This window comes from Bombina bombina, chromosome 2 (assembly GCF_027579735.1).
Source record: "Bombina bombina isolate aBomBom1 chromosome 2, aBomBom1.pri, whole genome shotgun sequence".
NCBI classification, from domain to species: domain Eukaryota; kingdom Metazoa; phylum Chordata; class Amphibia; order Anura; family Bombinatoridae; genus Bombina; species Bombina bombina.
Genome location: NC_069500.1, coordinates 1,357,548,268 through 1,357,569,444, shown reverse-complemented (window position 1 = coordinate 1,357,569,444; position 21,177 = coordinate 1,357,548,268). Strand labels below are relative to the sequence as shown.

Below are 21,177 nucleotides of genomic sequence, written 5' to 3'. Positions count from 1 at the left end.
AACATTTGCTAAACATCATTATAAACCTAATAAAATAATCACACAACACAGACTTCACTTGCATTTTTCGGCAAACAGTTCTTTCTATGCATTCCAATCTGGACTGATTTATAGACAGGAAGATCTTGTTCCTTTGAAATCTGCTTGATAGCTCAGGTCTGGTTAAACTGATTAATTTCAGCTTGCTTGGCTTTGCTGCAACACAAGCGAACAGCTCCACATACTGGCTATTTTAATAAATGCACTGCTTCTCAATGCTTTTTAATAGCAGTCACATGACTGGAAAAAAAGGTTGTTATTCTGAAACGGTGTAAATTGAACCGTTGTAAAACGAGGGCCACCTGTACATACATACACACACAAATATAAATACATACATACATATAAATACATACATACACACACACATATAAATACATACATGCATACATACACACATACATACATACATACACACACACATATAAATAAATACATACATACATACACACACATATCAATACATACGTACACACATATAAATACATACATACATACACACAAATAAATACATACATACATACACACACATATAAATACATACACACATATAAATACATACATACAGGGAGTGCAGAATTATTAGGCAAGTTGTATTTTTGAGGATTAATTTTATTATTGAACAACAACCATGTTCTCAATGAACCCAAAAAACTCATTAATATCAAAGCTGAATAGTTTTGGAAGTAGTTCTTAGTTTATTTTTAGTTATAGCTATTTTAGGGGGATATCTGTGTGTGCAGGTGACTATTACTGTGCATAATTATTAGGCAACTTAACAAAAAACAAATATATACCCATTTCAATTATTTATTTTTACCAGTGAAACCAATATAACATCTCAACATTCACAAATATACATTTCTGACATTCAAAAACAAAACAGAAACAAATCAGTGACCAATATAGCCACCTTTCTTTGCAAGGACACTCAAAAGCCTGCCATCCATGGATTCTGTCAGTATTTTGATCTGTTCACCATCAACATTGCGTGCAGCAGCAACCACAGCCTCCCAGACACTGTTCAGAGAGGTGTACTGTTTTCCCTTCTCACATTTGATGATGGACCACAGGTTCTCAATGGGGTTCAGTTCAGGTGAACAAGGAGGCCATGTCATTAGATTTTCTTCTTTTATACCCTTTCTTGCCAGCCACGCTGTGGAGTACTTGGACGCGTGTGATGAAGCATTGTCCTGCATGAAAATCATGTTTTTCTTGAAGGATGCAGACTTCTTCCTGTACCACTGCTTGAAGAAGGTGTCTTCCAGAAACTGGCAGTAGGACTGGGAGTTGAGCTTGACTCCATCCTCAACCCGAAAAGGCCCCACAAGCTCATCTTTGATGATACCAGCCCAAACCAGTACTCCACCTCCACCTTGCTGGCGTCTGAGTCGGACTGGAGCTCTCTGCCCTTTACCAATCCAGCCACGGGCCCATCCATCTGGCCCATCAAGACTCACTCTCATTTCATCAGTCCATAAAACCTATTTCTTGGCCCAGTCTTGACGTTTCAGCTTGTGTGTCTTGTTCAGTGGTGGTCGTCTTTCAGCCTTTCTTACCTTGGCCATGTCTCTTAGTATTGCACACCTTGTGCTTTTGGGCACTCCAGTGATGTTGCAGCTCTGAAATATGGCCAAACTGGTGGCAAGTGGCATCTTGGCAGCTGCACGCTTGACTTTTCTCAGTTCATGGGCAGTTATTTTGCGCCTTGGTTTTTCCACACGCTTCTTGCGACCCTGTTGACTATTTTGAATGAAACGCTTGATTGTTCGATGATCACACTTCAGAAGCTTTGCAATTTTAAGAGTGCTGCATCCCTCTGCAAGATATCTCACTATATATCAACACCTGATATAGACCACACCCCTTCTCATTACAGAGATGCATCACCTAATATGCTTAATTGGTAGTAGGCTTTCGAGCCTATACAGCTTGGAGTAAGACAACATGCATAAAGAGGATGATGTGGTCAAAATACTCATTTGCCTAATAATTCTGCACTCCCTGTACACACATATAAATACATACATACACACATATAAATACATACATACATACACATATAAATACATACATACATACACACATATAAATACATACATACATAAGCACATATAAATACATACATACATACATACACACATATAAATACATACATGCATACATACACACATATAAATACATACATACATACACACACACATATAAATACATACACACACACATATAAATACATACATACATACATACATACATACATACATACACACACACATATAAATACATACTTACATACCAAATACCATTCATTTGTTATGTGTTTTCTAACACATATGCACACACATAATCTACACAACAGCATAATGAAATAAACCTGGGTGACAGTATTATAACCCTGAGACATGGGATGTAAAAATAGTATATATAAATTTCATTAAAGATTATTAAATATTTCTAGATTTTACACTGGCTTCACTTTTAGGAAATGTATACAAAAATCCTAACATAAAATATTCCTGCTTTAAAATATATATGTCAAAAACAAAAGTAAGGCCTCATGTCTTCCTATAAACACCTCTCATAAATTTTAGAGTAGAAGCTGAATATCACATTCTAAGCTATTCCCCAAAATGTAGAGTTTTACAGTACCTGTATGTATATACACATACATACACACATATAAATACATACATACATACACACACACATATAAATACATACATGCATACATACATACACACATATAAATACATACATACATACACACACACATATAAATACATACATATACACACACATATAAATACATACATACACACATATAAATACATACATACACACACATATAAATACATACATACATACACACATATAAATACACACATACATACACACACATATAAATACATACATACATACATACATACACACACACATATAAATACATACATATACATACACACATATAAATACATACATGCATACATACACACATATAAATACATACATACATACACACATATAAATACATACATACATACACACACATATATAAATACATACATGCATACATACATACACACATATAAATACATACATACATACACACACACATATAAATACATACATATACACACACATATAAATACATACATACACACATATAAATACATACATACACACACACATATAAATACATACATACACACATATAAATACACACATACATACACACACATATAAATACATACATACATACATACATACACACACACATATAAATACATACATACATACACACATATAAATACATACATACATACACACACACACACACACATATAAATACATACATACATACACACACACATATAAATACATACATACATACCAAATACCATTCATTTGTTATATGTTTTCTTACACATATACACACACATAATCTACACAACAGCATAATTAAATAAACCTGGGTGACAGTATTATAACACTGAGACCTGGGATGTAAAAATATTTTGCTGGAATAGTGTATATATATATATATATATATATATATATATATATAACGTCCACAGAATGCAGGCACTCACTGGTCTTAGTAAAATATAACAATTTATTTAGAAATCATTAAAAAGACATAACGTTTCGGCACCAATATGTGCCTTTGTCAAATGTCAGCATGTAACCAAACGAATATGCAGCACACTTAAAATCAATATGATCAATATGATTTTAAGTGTGCTGCATATTCGTTTGGTTACATGCTGACATTTGACAAAGGCACATATTGGTGCCGAAACGTTATGTCTTTTTAATGATTTCTAAATAAATTGTTATATTTTACTAAGACCAGTGAGTGCCTGCATTCTGTGGACGTTGTGGATTATTTACAGCAGAGCACCGTGGCACTTAACAAGTGGTGAGATTGTGCTTTCCCCTTAAGGAACTGTATATATATATACCAAATTCTCATATTGTTGATAACTGATTTTAGCATATATATATACACACAGTTCAGCATACGAGAGAAGTTTAAAAATAAGCTTACATATTTCAGAAGCTCAGCCTTATCACCGGTATACAAAGCAAAGTAAACTTGAAGACCCCACATTCCTTATCTACCTTTTTCCTTTTGGAGAGCGATAAATTACTGCCCGGCAGCTCACACAAACAGTAAACAGCATGGAGCAGCCCACCTGACCTCCTGCTCCGTTATACAGCAGTGCCTAAATCTGATAGCACACACAGTTAACCCTGTGTCTACCAACAAGGGTAGAACCATGTCTCACAGGACAGCACCTCTGGCAGACACAGGGTAAGAAATAAAGGAAGCGCTTTTTAATAAAAAAAATTATAGGGGGAGGTAAGCTATAACTTAATTGTGTATACTTTATGATTTCGGTTTCCATCTCAGGCTTAAAGCTCACTTAGCTCAGAGCTCAGGAGGAGCCCCACAGTGTCTGGCGCCCCAGGCAGCTGCCCGCTTGGCCCGCCCCTAAAAAAGGCCTTGTCTGCACTGCCCCACTCGTGGGGCATGCAGAAATAGCGTAATCTCGCTACTTTTAGCCAGATCGCAGCAGAAGGGTTAAGGCCTGTCTCGCGCAGTCTCTAATGCACATGACCACGCGCGCAGACACTAATCCTCACATCCTTACAGCCAAGTATGTTTGTCTCGCGCTGCAGTCTCTACTGCATAAGATTAATTAAATCATTAATAAAGATTTTATACATTATATTGAAAAATAAATTCTCTCATCTATCCCATGGGCTTCTAGACAAAACTTTAACTGATCTACGAATACACATTTGAAATTGTGAATATATTTTGAATATTAAATGTTGAATGTATTGCATCCTCGTGCCATTGTATTTAGGGTCTTCTTAAATAATCAATAGAAACATGTATGAATAAAGCTTGGGGAAGTGTTAGATAAAATATAACATTGTTTTCTGTCTGTTTTCCTGTAAAGCTACGACCAAAAAGCCAACAACAACACAAGCAACACATCTAAAAACACAGACCCCAAAAGAAAACTCATGTGACTGCAAATCTGTAAATCCAGGTAAATATATTAAGATATTATTACAACTTGTAATATGAGAGAAAACCCACTATCTGTATATGTGGCATTAAAGGACCAGTCAACACTGTAGATTTGCATAATCAACAAATGCAAGATAACAAGACAATGCAATAGCACTTAGTCTGAACTTCAAATGAGTAGTAGATTTTTTTTCTGACAATTTTAAAAGTTATGTCTTCTTCCACTCCCCCTGTGCCATGTGACAGCCATCAGCCAATCACAAATGCATACACGTACCATGTGACAGCAATCAGCCATTCACAAATGCATACACACTTATTCTTGCACATGCTCAGTAGGAGCTGGTGACTCAAAAAGTTTAAATATAAAAAGACTGTGCACATTTTGTTAATGGAAGTAAATTAGAAAGTTGTTTAAAGTTTAATTTTGATTGAGTGTCCCTTTAAACATCTTAGCTCACACTTTGTCTTCACAATACCTCTTATTATATATCTGCAGCCAATTCTGCTAATTGCTGTTATATATTACAGCACAAGACCTTCTGTCTGACTCAGTTTCTGTGTGGTTGAAGCCCTGCTTTCAGGATATGTGATATTCATTCTACAAATAAGTGATACTAAACACAAACTTTACGCTGAAAGGAACTGTACCACCCTGTATAAATGTATGTGCTATGAACGCACATTATTATTTACGCATGTGCAGTAAAGATAGAGAGGGGGAAGTCTTCCCCTTTTTACTTCCACTAAGGCTATCATCTCCCCTCTATACCTAAATTTAAATGTAGTTTAAAGGGACACTGAACCCAAATTTTTTTCTTTCGTAATTCAGATAGAGCATGAAATTGTAACCAACTTTCTAATTTACTCTTATTATCAAATGTTCTTCATTCTCTTGGTATCTTTATTTGAAATGCAACAATGTAAGTTTAGATGCCGGCCCATTTTTGGTGAACAACCAGGGTTGTTCTTGCTGATTGGTGGATAAATTCATCAACCAATAAAAAAAAGTGCTGTCCTGTGTCTGAACCAAAAAAAAAAGCTTAAATGACTTCTTTTTCAAATAAAGATAGCAAGAGGACGAAGAAAATTTGATAATAGGAGTAATTTAGAAAGTTGCTTAAAATTGCATGCTCTATCTGAATCACGAAAGAAAATATTTGGGTTTAGTGTCCATTTAAGTCAGTAGGTGCTGAAAGGCAGCATATTACCTATAAGTTGCTTAGTAAGCACATACTGCGGATTTCTGCCCTACAATAACATCTACACCACCTGGTATCCTCACTGCTATTATAAACAATGGTTTTGTTTGCAATGAGCAGTAACATTGATAAAACCTGATGCTTTTCGCCAGGAATATACACTTATTTATTTATGATTAGCACCTATTTGTGTTTTAAAATTAATAGGATCTCTAGACGCCTCCATGTATTCGTCTTTTTAAATTGTTCAATCAGTCTTGTATATTCCCCTTGAGTGCTAACGACGGCTCAGAGCCGTCGCTAGCACTCAACTACCTTTTTGGTGATCTGGGGGCTCCCACCCGCTCCTACCCCAGCGATCAGGCCTGCATAGTGACAGGCATCGCCGGGGCTTCCCGTTACGTGCGGTGACATCATGCGTAATGAAGTGATGACGTCACCGCACAACTTTATTTAAAATTGACAATACAAAGTATAGGGAAAGGGGGCATGCTGCTTAGAAACCTGTATCTCAGGTTTCTAAGCAGCTACAGACCCCCAAGACCCACCATTGGACCCACCATTGGAAAGGTAATCGCCTAACCTTTCCAATGGTGTAAGTCTTGGGGACCTGGGGGGGGGGAGTCAAAACATTTTTTTTGTTAAAAATAGTAAAAATCTGAAAAATATTAAATCCAGCTTAGCACTCAAAGGGTTAAAGAAAGAAACTATTAAGCCTTGCAGCTTGTTCTGTTGTCTGTTGTCATAGCAGCATGGGATTTGTAGTTTTGTATTCCTTTCCAGTTTTGGATTATAGCAGTCTTGAAGGCCTAAGAGAAGCATTTTGATGCTACAGTCCTAATTGATAATATGTGGCTGTTGATTGAACACTGTGATGGGCTCACACTGTGAAACTATTCCCTCCTAAAAGAAAAACATGATAAAACTATGTTCATTTGTGCATTTAAATGGCATAACAATGTATTGCATATTTTTTCAAAATCTTGCTAGGGTGATATGTATTCTAAAAGGCTTTTAAAGGGATATTCTAGTCAAATTTATAATAATTGATAATAGGGGTAAATTAGAAAGTTGCTTAAAATTCCATGCTTTCTCTGAATCATGAATGTTTAATTTTGACTAGACTATCCCTTTAACTACAGTTAAATGTCATTAAAGCCCTGCATTAAAAAAATATCTTCATAACGTGTTTTAAAAGTATTTACATTTTAAATTTTATTAGCAAATTTGTATTGTTTTGCAGGCCAACTGCACACAAATTGAAAAACTTTTGAGTATTTGTATCTTAGCTCTTTGGCTTGTTGCAGTGTCATGATTGTGAATCATGCTGCACTCAAGCCTCTTGGTGGTACGGAAAAAATAAAAAAATTGATATAATTAAATTGCGCAAAAAGCAGTCAAAATAAATAAATAAAGTGTGTTACCAAATTGCGCTCACTTTGCATAACTGAACAGTTTATGTGGAATACATTTTGAGTTTTTTTGTTCTTTTAGTAACAGTACAATGCTGTGATTTGTCTGGATCATGTACCTGACCAGAGATGTTGTCCTCTGTTATCTGCTGATTGTGGTCCATAGACTTTAGTAATCTGATTGGCTATTCTGCACCCTTTGCAACCTGACCTGAAGTTTCACCTTTAGCATTTGGACGCCATAACAGCCCTTTTCCTGCTAGAACTTCTCATAGCAAACCTGATCCCTGTCTAGCTATTCTATTCTAAGCAAAATGTTGTCCAAGGATGAGACCACAATACTTTAATATCAGACAGAGCTATCAGACCAGCAAATACACTGTGAATTACCCAAGAGGCTGTTGCCAATTAGAAAAAGAAGAGTAACAAACCAGAAATAGAAGTTCATGGGGTTAAATAATGCTCATACCTTTATTTTCCATGCCGTTTCTGGGTTCTGTGTGAATCATTTTTATAGCCTCGGTCACACAGTTTTTGTTTGCCCCACTTACATGAATGTTTTTTATGTTAATATGGCTCCTACTTATGATGCAACAGCACCTTTTCTATTTACACATTTGTGATATGTACTATCTGAGGGTGTGCACAGTATTTGTTGTTCTATGTTCCGCTTTTTGCTTCATCTTTGACTTTGCCTCTGGATTCTGATTCTGCCTGCCTACCTGTGTTGTATATTATATAAGCCTGACATCTACTCTAAGAGTTTATGATTTGGTAGTGGACTGTCCAGCTGTTACTGACCTCAGACTGTTCTACTATTCTGATCTGGCTGTTCCTTGTTATGGTTTGACCTTGATTCCTAATTGGTCACATCATGGATTCTATACAGTGAGTTGGGAAAGTATCATATCTTACTATTTCTCAGCCACTGGGTCCATACCTGGACTGAAATATTTTACTTAGCTTTACATGTATTGTAGTCATGTATTCACTTTATTGTTTTGATCTTGTATCCACAGAAGGGTCCTTTAGAGACAATAACTTAAACCAAGGCCCTTTTACTATGGTTTCAACCAATAACAATTTTGCCTATAATGACATTGATTTTAACCCAGCAATATTTTTCTGATATGCATAGTTAAAGACATTTTTTAAAATATTTAAATTGATATTAGTAATATGCCATTGATTATTCATGTTAATTTACAGCTTTATAGACATTAATTACATGACTATGATGTGTATTGAATTGTAGTAAACATTATATTTATTGTTTATCATACAAATGTTTTCATAATATTATTACAAATGCAAGATTGTGGCTATTTCTGGAAAAAAGTGAGTTACTTATTAGCACATTTTAAAAGCAAGGGAAACAAAATGCCAAAAATATGCAAAAAATTTTGCAACATTTAAAGGGATACTGAACCCAATTTTTTTCTATCATGATTCAGATAGAGCATGCAATTTTAAGCAACTTTCTAATTTACTCCTATTATCAAATTATTTTCATTCTCTTGGTATCTTTATTTGAAATGCAAGAATGTAAGTTTAGATGCTGGCCCATTTTTAGTGAACACACTGTGTTGTTCTTGCTGATTGGTGGGTAAATTAACCTACCAATAAACAAGTGCTTTCCATGGTTCTGAACAAAAAAATAGCTTAGATGTCTTCTTTTTCAAATAAAGAAAGTAAGAGAACGAAGAAAAATGTATAATAGGAGTAAATTAGAAAGTTGTTTAAAATTGCATGCTCTATCTGAATCACAAAAGAACAAAATTGTGTTCAGTGTCCCTTTAATATCATCTTAAAGGGATAGTAAACCCCAAAATTTTCTTTTATGATTCAGATAGAACATACAATTTAAAACAACTTATCTATTTAGCCAATCACAAGAGACAAATGTGTGCAGGCACCGATGAGCAGCAGCTCCCACTAGTGTATGATATGTGCGTATTCATTTTTTAACAAGGAATACTAAGAGAACGAAGCACATTTGAAAATAGAAGTGAATTTAAGTGTCTTAAAATGGAATGCTGAATCATGCAAGTTTAATTGTGACTTTCCTATCCCTTTAATAAAGGCATATTTCATTTAAAAACTATACATGTTACTGGCTTTTATATCTCTTTATTTTAATTACGTTACTTTATTTGAAACTTTTAAATTTTTCTCCTTTATATGTAGCAGCTACTATTTATTGTTTATTTCTTTGCATCTCTCGTTTGATATTCCTTTTGCTATCCATTATTTGATAATATGGGTAGATAGGACTTAGGGGTATATTAGAGAAAACATTATATAATGATTTTTCAACAAAATTCACCATTAAAATCTACAGGAATTTTTGTAGATAAATCATTTCATAGACTTTTCTAAAGGACCCATTAATAATTATTATTCTATATGAAAAACAAAATTACATTTTTTTTAATGTTCTGATTATTAATTTGGGTGAACGTATTAATGTTTAAGATTTTATTTAAAAACAAAGTTAGATTTACCTTTCTTATTATTTTTTCTTTATATTAACTTAACAGAACAATATATATTATTTACAGTGAGTACAAGGAAAATATTGTGCTATATTATGTTGCCACTTATATGCAGAAAATATTTAAATTTGTCTTTTTGCATAAACAGATTATTGTACAAGTTACTAACTTCACAAATTATCTAAAGGCTCATCTTTAAGGATAATAAAAAAAAGTTATTTAGCCGTCTAAACAAATATTTAAATGGCAATTTAAAAACAAGTGTTCAGTTAAACTAAATATGCTTTAAATATATTTTTTGTCTTTAATTCTAATGATAAAAATGTGGAAAACATAAGAAAATAAATTAATTCTGGAGATCACAACTCCATGACAAAACTCAACCCTAAGTAAACAATGGTTATACGATTCATATTTATTCAAGAATAAAATGCAACAGAGGGAAACATTAGTACTTTTATTTTATAAGGACTTGTCTTATCTTCATAGAAGGTTTAGTTATCAAGTACTGAAATAATTATAGAGATTCTATCCATCCATATTTGAAAAAACACAAATAATTATAGACGTAGTTATATTGAGACCAATCAATCAAGAATATTTAAAATTGAAAATCTGATTTGAGTAATTATAATGGATATAATAGTATACAATACTGAGTGAATAATCTAAGATTATTTGTACCTGCAACACTATAAACTAGATAATTATAATTTAACATATTGTATGCCTATAAAAATACTATAACCAAGACAATCTTCACTGAACATTCTATTCAAGTTGTAGAAATAAAGTAAATACGATTATTAATCTCGTTAAATTAAAATTAAACAAAAGTAATATGTTTTAATATGATCATCCATAGTTACTATAGTTTCATTTGTATATTTCTTTCATGCAATTTAATTTGGATTTTATTACATTTTAATTGTGTTCTCTGTTCCATTAGATCTTTTTTTAAATAAATTCCCTTGTTTTAATTTGTATTTAATACTTTCAATACACATAGTCAACATTGCATTCGCTGAACGCTACCTTTCTGCTATAAATGAGGATATGACCAGGGATGTAGTCATTTATATTTAGCATGTGACAAGATGGATATATAGCCTATAATATTATAATTATTTTATGTTATCTCATTTGTTTTTAATCTAATGTGGGTCTTTATAGGAACGTATTTGATGCTTTTTGTATTTTTTAGTTTCAGTTTTAGCTCCATCCATTATTTCTTTAATTTATTTTAGTTCTCGTTTCCTTTTCTTTTTACTTTTTTTTTTATTAATTTGCTGTATTTGGGGGGGGTGATTGATCAAAAATTATATTAATTAAATAGAACGTTTTATTAACTAGGATAACTCTTTAAGACTGAATTCAGTTGATACAAACATAAAGAGAAGAAAAGGCTTTTTTTGAATATGTTTACAACTTAAAATCCTAAATTGTATGTCTGAGTATTATCCTAACAAAGTGTCCCAAACTTACATGTGTGTTTTTATATTATATTTTCTCCAAAAAACAACAGTTAAGACGGATTCTTCAGACATCTCCTGTGATCTCTATATTTGGGCTCCTCTGGCAGGAATTTGTGTCCTACTCAAAATTGCTTTGCTGGTGACTTCCATTCTACTGTGCAAAAGTAAGACATCAAATTTGTATTTTACTTTACATTTTACATTTCAACATAGTGTTTTATCGGACATATCCTGTTTATTTATCAAAAGTGTCCTCTGTCTAATCTTTAGCTCTGTGAACAAGGTTTTGTAAAATAAAATTCCTTATTTATTCTACATAATTATCTCTTTAATGTGTGGTATTTTATCACATTTGTAGTTGGAGGGTTATGGGGAAATTAATTAAAATGTAATTTTATAAATGTGTAATTAGTAGTTTATATTGATCAAACAAAGCTCCCTCCAGCAGTGTTGGGTAAGGAAATCAACATATTTTTCAGAATACATTTTCTCTAAAAATTACAACTTGCCACCATGTTTCTCAGTGTTTCCTAAGTGTTCAGATGAAAATTAAAATGCAGTTAATATAATTATGTCTCAGATTGTCCTTACTATTTACTATCAATTATAATTTTTTGCTACATTAAAGGACCACGAAATACAGTAGAATTGCATAATTAACAAGTGCATAATAAAAAAGACAATGCAATTGCACTTACTCAAATAAGCAGTAGATTTTTTCTGGCAAATTTATTTTTGTATCATGTGACAGACATCAGCCAATCACAGACTAGTATACATATACCCTGTGAAGTTTTGCACATGCTCAATAGAAACTGGTGTCTCAGAAAGTGTGAATATAAAAACGGTGACATTTTCTTTCATGTAATTAGCAAGAGTCCATGAGCTAGTGACGTATGGGATATACATTCCTACCAGGAGGGGCAAAGTTTCCCAAACCTTAAAATGCCTATAAATACACCCCTCACCACACCCACAATTCAGTTTTACAAACTTTGCCTCCGATGGAGGTGGTGAAGTAAGTTTGTGCTAGATTCTACGTTGATATGCGCTCCGCAGCAAGTTGGAGCCCGGTTTTCCTCTCAGCGTGCAGTGAATGTCAGAGGGATGTGAGGAGAGTATTGCCTATTTGAATGCAGTGATCTCCTTCTACGGGGTCTATTTCATAGGTTCTCTGTTATCGGTCGTAGAGATTCATCTCTTACCTCCCTTTTCAGATCGACGATATACTCTTATATATACCATTACCTCTGCTGATTCTCGTTTCAGTACTGGTTTGGCTTTCTACAAACATGTAGATGAGTGTCCTGGGGTAAGTAAATCTTATTTTCTGTGACACTCTAAGCTATGGTTGGGCACTTTGTTTATAAAGTTCTAAATATATGTATTCAAACATTTATTTGCCTTGACTCAGAATGTTCAACTTTCCTTATTTTTCAGACAGTCAGTTTCATATTTGGGATAATGCATTTGAATTAATCATTTTTTCTTACCTTCAAAAATTTGACTCTTTTTTTCCTGTGGGCTGTTAGGCTCGCGGGGGCTGAAAATGCTTCATTTTATTGCGTCATTCTTGGCGCAGACTTTTTTGGCGCAAAAATTATTTTCCGTTTCCGGCGTCATACGTGTCGCCGGAAGTTGCGTCATTTTTTGACGTTATTTTGCACCAAAAGTGTCGGCGTTCCGGATGTGGCGTCATTTTTGGCGCCAAAAGCATTTAGGCGCCAAATAATGTGGGCGTCTTATTTGGCGCTAAAAAATAAGGGCGTCGCTTTTGTCTCCACATTATTTAAGTCTTATTTTTTCAGTGCTTCTGGTTGTTAGAAGCTTGTTCTTTGGCATTTTTTCCCATTCCTGAAACTGTCATTTAAGGAATTTGATCAATTTTGCTTTATATGTTGTTTTTTTCTCTTACATATTGCAAGATGTCTCACGTTGCATCTGAGTCAGAAGATACTACAGGAAAATCGCTGTCTACTGCTGGAGCTACCAAGCTAAGTGTATCTGCTATAATTTTTTGGTATCTGTTTCTCCAGCTGTTGTTTGTATTGCATGTCATGACAAACTTATTAATGCAGATAAAATTTCCTTTAGTACTGTTACATTACCTGTTGCTGTTCCGTCAACATCTAATTTTCAGAGTGTTCCTGATAAACATGAGATTTTATTTTTTAAATCCATTAAGAAGGCTATGTCTGTTATTTCTCCTTCTAGTTTACATAAAAGTCTTTTAAAACTTCTCTTTTTTCAGATGAATTTTTAAATGAACATCATCATTCTGATACTGATAATGGTTCTTCTGGTTCAGAGGTTTCTGTCTCAGAGGTTGATGCTGATAAATCTTTGTATTTGTTCAAGATGGAATTTATTCGTTCTTTATTTAAAGAAGTATTAATTGCATTAGAAATAGAGGATTCTGGTCCTCTTGATTCTAAATCTAAACGTTTAAATAAGGTTTTTAAATCTCCTGTAGTTATTCCAGAAGTGTTTAATCTCCCTGATGCTATTTCTGAAGTAATTTCCAGGGAATGGAATAATTTGGGTAATTCTTTTACTCCTTCTAAACGTTTAAGCAATTATATCCTGTGCCATCTGACAGATTAGAGTTTTTTTGGGACAAAATCCCTAAGGTTATGGGGCTGTCTCTACTCCTGCTAAATGTGCTACTATTCCTAAGGCAGATAGTAATTCATTTAAGGATCCTTTAGATAGGAAAATTGAATCCTTTCTAAGAAAAGCTTACTTATGTTCAGGTAATCTTCTTAGACTTGCTATATTTTTAGCGGATGTTGCTGCAGCTTCAACTTTTTGGTTAGAAGCTTTAGCGCAACAAGTAACAGATCATAATTTTATAGCATTATTATTATTTTATAACATGCTAATAATTTTATTGGTGATACCATCTTTTGATATCATTAGAGTTGATGTCAGGTATATGTCTCTAGCTATTTTAGCTAGAAAAGCTTTATGGATTAAACTTGGAATACTGATATGTCTTCTAAGTCAACTTTGCTTTCCCTTTCTTTCCAGGGTAATAAATTATTATTTCAACTGTTTCTGGAAGGAAGGGAACTTTTTTTCCAAAGGATAAAAAATCTAAGGTAAATTTAGGTCTAATAATCATTTCGTTCCTTTCCTCACAATAAGGAACAAAAGCCTGATCCTTCATTCTCAGGAGCGGTATCAGTTTGGAAACTATTTCCAGTTTGGAATATATCCAAGCCTTTTAGAAAACCTATAGCCAGCTCCTAAGTACCCATGAAGGTGCGGACCTTATTCCAGCTCAGCTGGTATGGGGCAGATTACGTTTTCTTCAAAGAAATTTTGATCAATTCCGTTCTCAATTTCTGGTTTCAGAACATTGTTTCAGAAAGGTACAGAATTGGCTTCAGTTAAGGCCTCCTGCTAAGAGATTTTTTTCTTTCCCGTGTCCCAGTTAACACAGCAAAGGCTCAGCATTTCTGAAATGTGTTTCAGATCTAGAGTTGGCTGGAGTAATTATGCCAGTTCCAGTTCTGGAACAGGGGCTGGGGTTTTATTTTATCTCTTCATTGTACCAAAGAAGGTCAATTCCTTCAGACCAGTTCCGGATCTATCAATATTGAATCGTTATGTAAGGATACCAACATTCAAGATGGTTACTGTAGGACTGTCCTGCCTTTTGTTTAGCAAGGGCATTATATGTCTACAATAGATTTACAGGATGTGTATCTACATATTCCGATTCATCCAGATCACTTTGTGTCTGAGATTCTCTTTTTAGACAAGCATTACCAGTTTTGTGGCTCTACCGTTTGGCCTAGCCTCAGTTCCAAGAATTTTTTTCAAAGGTTCTCGGTGCCCTTCTTTCTGTAATCAGAGAACAGGGTTTTTTGGTATTTCCTTATTGGACAATATCTGGGTACTTGCTCAGTCTTCTCATTTTCGAAGAATCTCATACGAATCGACTTGTGTTGTTTCTTCAAGTTCATGGTTGGAGGATCAATTTACCAATCAGTTCATTGATTCCTCAGACAAGTGTAACCTTTTTAGGTTTCTAGAATAGATTCAGTGTCTATGACTCTGTCCTTGTCAGACAAGAGAAGTTTAACATTGATATCAGCTTGTCAAAACCTTCAGTCACAATCATTCCCTTTGGTAGCCTTATGCATGGAAATTTTAGGTCTTAGGACTGCCGCATCAGATGCGATCTCCTTTGCTCGTTTTCACATGCGACCTCTTCAGCTCTGTATGCTGAACCAATAGTGCAGGGATTACTCAAAGATATCTCAATTAATATCTTTAAACCGATTATACGACACTCTCTGACATGGTGGGCAGATCACCATCGTTTAGTTCAGGGGGCTTCTTTGTTCTTCCGACCTGGACTATAATCTCAACAGATGCAAGTCTTACAGGTTGGGGAGCTGTGTGGGGGTATCTGACGGCACAAGGGGTTTGGGAATCTCAGGAGGTGAGATTTCCGATCAATATTTTGGAACTCCGTGCAATTTCAGAGCTCTTCAGTCTTGGTCTCTTCTGAAGAGAGAGTTGTTCATTTGTTTTCAGATAGACAATGTCACAACTGTGGCATACATCAATCATCAAGGAGGGACTCACAGTCCTCTGGCTATGAAAGAAGTATCTCGAATTTTGGTTTGGGCGGAATCCAGCTCCTGTCTAATCTCTGCGGTTCATATCCCAGGGATGGACAATTGGAAAGCGGATTATCTCAGTCGCCAAACGTTGCACCTGGGCGAATGGTCTTCACCCAGAGGTATTTCCTTCAAATGTGGGAACTCTCAGAAATAGATCTGATGGCTTCTCATCTAAACAAGAAACTTCCCTGGTATCTGTCCGGATCCAGGGATCCTCGGGCGGAGGCAGTGGATGCATTATCTCTTCCTTACAAGTGTCATCCTGCCTATATCTTTCCGCCTCTAGTTCTTCTTCCAAGGGTATTCTCTAATATTCTAAAGGAATGCTCGTTTGTCCTGCTGGTAGCTCCAGCATGGCCTCACAGGTTTTGGTATGCGGATCTTGTCCGGATGGCCTCTTGCCAGCTGTGGACTCTTCTGTTAAGACCAGTCTTTCTGTCTCAAGGTTCTTTTTTCCATCAGGATCTCAAAACCTTAATTTTAAGGTGTGGAGTTTGAACGCTTGATTCTTGGTCAAAGAGGTTTCTCTGACTCTGTGATTGATACTATGTGACAGGCTCGTAAATCTGTATCTAGAGAGATATATTATAGAGTCTGGAAGACTTATATTTCTTCAGGATGGTTTAGATAAAGGTTTGTCCGCAAGTTTCTTGAAAGACAAATCTCTGCTCTTTCTTTTTTTTTTTTTTTTTCACAGAAGGATTGCTAATCTTCCTGATATTCATTGTTTTGTACAAGCTTTGGTTCGTATAAAACCTGTCATTAAGTCAATTTCTCCTCTTTGGAGTTTGACTTTGGTTCTGGGGGCTCTTCAAGCTTCTCCTTTTGAACCCATGCATTCTTTGGTCGTTATATTACTTTCTTGGAAAGTTTTGTTTCTTTTGGCCATCTCTTCTGCCAGAAGAGTCTCTGAATTATCTACTCCTTTTTGTGAGTCTCCTTTTCTGATTTTGCATCAGGATAAGGCGGTGCTGCGAACTTATTTTGAATTTTTTACCTAAGGTTGTGAATTCTAACAACATTAGTAGAGAAATTGTGGTTCCTTCATTATGTCCTAATCCTATGAATTCTAAGGAGAAATCATTGCATTCTTTGGATGCTGTTAGAGCTTTGTAATATTATGTTGAAGCTACTAAGTCTTTCCGAAAGACTTCTAGTCTATTTGTCATCTTTTCCGGTTCTAGAAAAGACCAGAAAGCTTCTGCCATTTCTTTGGCATCTTGGTTGAAATCTTTATTTCATCATGCCTATGTTGAGTCGGGTAACACTCCGCCTCAAAGGATTACAGCTCATTCTACTAGGTCAGTTTCTACTTCCTGGGCGTTTAAGAATGAAGCTTCGGTTGATCAGATTTGCAAAACAGCAACTTGGTCCTCTTTGCATACTTTTTCTAAATTCTACCATTTTGACGTGTTTTCTTCTTCTGAAGCAGTTTTTGGTAGAAACGTACTTCAGGCAGTGGTTTCAGTTTGAATCTTCTGCTTATGTTTTTTCATTAAAATTTTATTCTGGGTGTGGATTATTTTCAGCAGGAATTGGCTGTCTTTATTTTATCCCTCCCTCTCTAGTGACTCTTGTGTGGAAAGATCCACATCTTGGGTAATCATTATCCCATACGTCACTAGCTCATGGACTCTTGCTAATTACATGAAAGAAAACATAATTTATGTAAGAACTTACCTGATAAATTCATTTCTTTCATATTAGCAAGAGTCCATGAGGCCCGCCCTTTTTTGTGGTGGTTTTGATTTTTTTGTATAAAGCACAATTATTCCAATTCCTTATTTTATATGCTTTCGCACTTTTTTCTTATCACCCCACTTCTTGGCTATTCGTTAAACTGAATTGTGGGTGTGGTGAGGGGTGTATTTATAGGCATTTTAAGGTTTGGGAAACTTTGCCCCTCCTGGTAGGAATGTATATCCCATACGTCACTAGCTCATGGACTCTTGCTAATATGAAAGAAATGAATTTATCAGGTAAGTTCTTACATAAATTATGTTTTTTTATTATTGGAGTAAATTGGAAAGTGTCTTAAAACTGCTGCTCTTTCTAAATCATGAAAGTGTGTTTTGACTTTAGTGTCCCTGTCCCTGTAAGCGCCTTTTTTTTTTCAAAATAAAATGAATTAAAGCGACATTCCTGTCAAAAATTAAATGCACATAGATTAATTACATCTCTGAATAGAAAAAACATAATTTATGTAAGAATTTACCTGATAAATTCATTTCTTTCATATTGGCAAGAGTCCATGAGCTAGTGACGTATGGGATATACATTCCTACCAGGAGGGGCAAAGTTTCCCAAACCTCAAAATGCCTATAAATACACCCCCCACCACACCCACAATTCAGTTTAACGAATAGCCAAGAAGTGGGGTGATAAGAAAGGAGCAAAAGCATCAACAAGGAATTGGAATAATTGTGCTTTATACAAAAAAATCATAACCACCATAAAAAGGGTGGGTCTCATGGACTCTTGCCAATATGAAAGAAATGAATTTATCAGGTAAATTCTTACATAAATTATGTTTTCTTTCATGTAATTGGCAAGAGTCCATGAGCTAGTGACGTATGGGATAGAAAATACCCAAGATGTGGCACTCCACGCAAGAGTCACTATAGAGGGAGGGATAAAAATAAAGACAGCCAACTCCGCTGAAAAATTAATCCACAACCCAAATCAAAAGTTTTGATCTTATAATGAAAAAAAACTGAAATTATAAGCAGAAGAATCAAACTGAAACTGCTGCCTGAAGTACTTTTCTACCAAAAACTGCTTCTGAAGATGAAAAAACATCAAAATGGTAGAATTTAGTAAAGGTATGCAAAGAAGACCAAGTTGCTGCTTTGCAAATCTGATCAACAGAAGCTTAATTCCTAAAAGCCCAGGAAGTAGAAACTGACCTAGTAGAATGAGCCATAATCCTCTGAGGCTGGGATTTACCCGACTCCAAATAAGCATGATGAATCAAAAGCTTTAACCAAGATGCCAAAGAAAAGGCAGAAGCCTTCTGACCTTTCCTAGAACCAGAAAAGATAACAAATAGACTAGAAGTCTTTCTGAAATTTTTAGTAGCTTCAACATAATATTTCAAAGCTCTTACCACATCCAAAGAATGTAAAGATCTCTCCAGAGAATTCTTAGGATTAGGACATAATGAAGGGACAACAATTTCTCTACTAATGTTGTTGGAATGCACAACCTTAGGTAAAAATTTAAATGAAGTCCGCAAGACCGCCTTATCCTGATGAAAAATCAGAAAAGGAGACTCACAAGAAAGAGCAGATAATTCAGAAACTCTTCTAGCAGAAGAGATGGCCAAAAGGAACAATACTTTCCAAGAAGTAATTTAATGTCCAGAGAATGCATAGGCTCAAACGGTGGAGCCGGTAAAGCTTTCAAAACCAAATTAAGACTCCAAGGAGGAGAGATTGATTTAATGACAGGCTTAATACGAACCAAAGCCTGTACAAAACAATGAATATCAGGAAGATTAGCAATTTTTCTGTGAAACAGAACAGAAAGAGCAGAGATTTGTCTTTTCAAGGAACTTGCAGACAAACCCTTATCTAAACCATCCTGAAGAAACTGTAAAATTCTAGGAATTCTAAGAGAATTCCAAGAGAATTTATGAGAACACCATGAAATGTAAGTCTTCCAAACTCAGTAATAAATCTTTCTAGACACAGATTTACGAGCCTGCAACATAGTATTAATCACTGAGTCAGAGAAACCTCTATGACTAAGCACTAAGCGTTCAATCTCCATACCTTCAAATTTAATGATTTGAGATCCTGATGGAAAAATGGGCCTTGAGATAGAAGGTCTGGCCTTAACGGAAGTGGCCAAGGTTGGCAATTGGACATCCAAACAAGATCCACATAACAAAACCTGTGTGACCATGCTGGAGCCACCAGCAGTACAAACGAACGCTCCATTATGATTTTGGAAATCACTCTTGGAAGAAGAACTAGAGGTGGAAAGATATAAGCAGGTTGATAACTCCAAGGAAGTGTCAACGCATCCACTGCTTCCGCCTGAGGATCCCTGGACATGGACAGTTACCTGGGAAGTTTCCCGTTTAGATGAGAAGCCATTAGATCTATTTCTGGAAGCCCCCACATCTGAACAATCTGAAAAAACACATCTGGGTGAAGAGACCACTCTCCCGGATGTAAAGTCTGGCGACTGAGATAATCCACTTCCCAATTGTCTATACCTGGGATATGGACCGCAGAAATTAGACAGGAGCTGGATTCCGCCCAAGTAAGTATCCGAGATACTTCTTTCATAGCTTGAGGACTGTGAGTCCCACCTTGATGATTGACATATGCCACGGTTGTGACATTGTCTGTCTGAAAACAAATAAACGGTTCTCTCTACAGAAGAAGCCAAAACTGAAGAGCACTGAGAATCGCACAGAGTTCCAAAATATTGATTGGTAATCTAGCCTCTTGAGATTTCCAAACCCCCTGCGCTGTCAGAGATCCCCAAACAGCTCCCCAACCTGAAAGACTCGCATCTGTTGTGATCACAGTCCAGGTTGGACAAACAAAAGAGGCCCCTTGAACTAAACGATGGTGATCTAACCACCAAGTCAGAGAAAGTCGAACATTGGGATTTAAGGATATTAATTGTGATATCTTTGTATAATCCCTGCACCATTGATTCAGTATACAAAGCTGAAGAGGTCTCATGTGAAAACGAGCATAGGGGATCGCGTCTGATGCTGCAGTCATAAGACCTAAAACCTCCATGCACATAGCTACTGAAGGGAATGATTGAAACTGAACGTTCTGACAAGCTGCAACCAATTTCAGACGTCTCTTGTCTGTTAGAGACAAAGTCATGGATACTGAATCTATTTGGA

General features: G+C 35.4%; 1 protein-coding gene across 1 annotated transcript in view; it reads left to right on the top strand.

Moving 5' to 3' along the window:
* Positions 1 to 21,177, top strand: part of CD8A (CD8 subunit alpha) — a 91,983-nt gene that overhangs the window by 66,565 nt on the left and 4,241 nt on the right. The window contains exon 3 of the mRNA XM_053700318.1: positions 5,010 to 5,102. Within this exon, the coding sequence (XP_053556293.1) occupies positions 5,010 to 5,102 (93 nt within the window). The remainder of the gene's footprint in view (positions 1 to 5,009; positions 5,103 to 21,177) is intronic.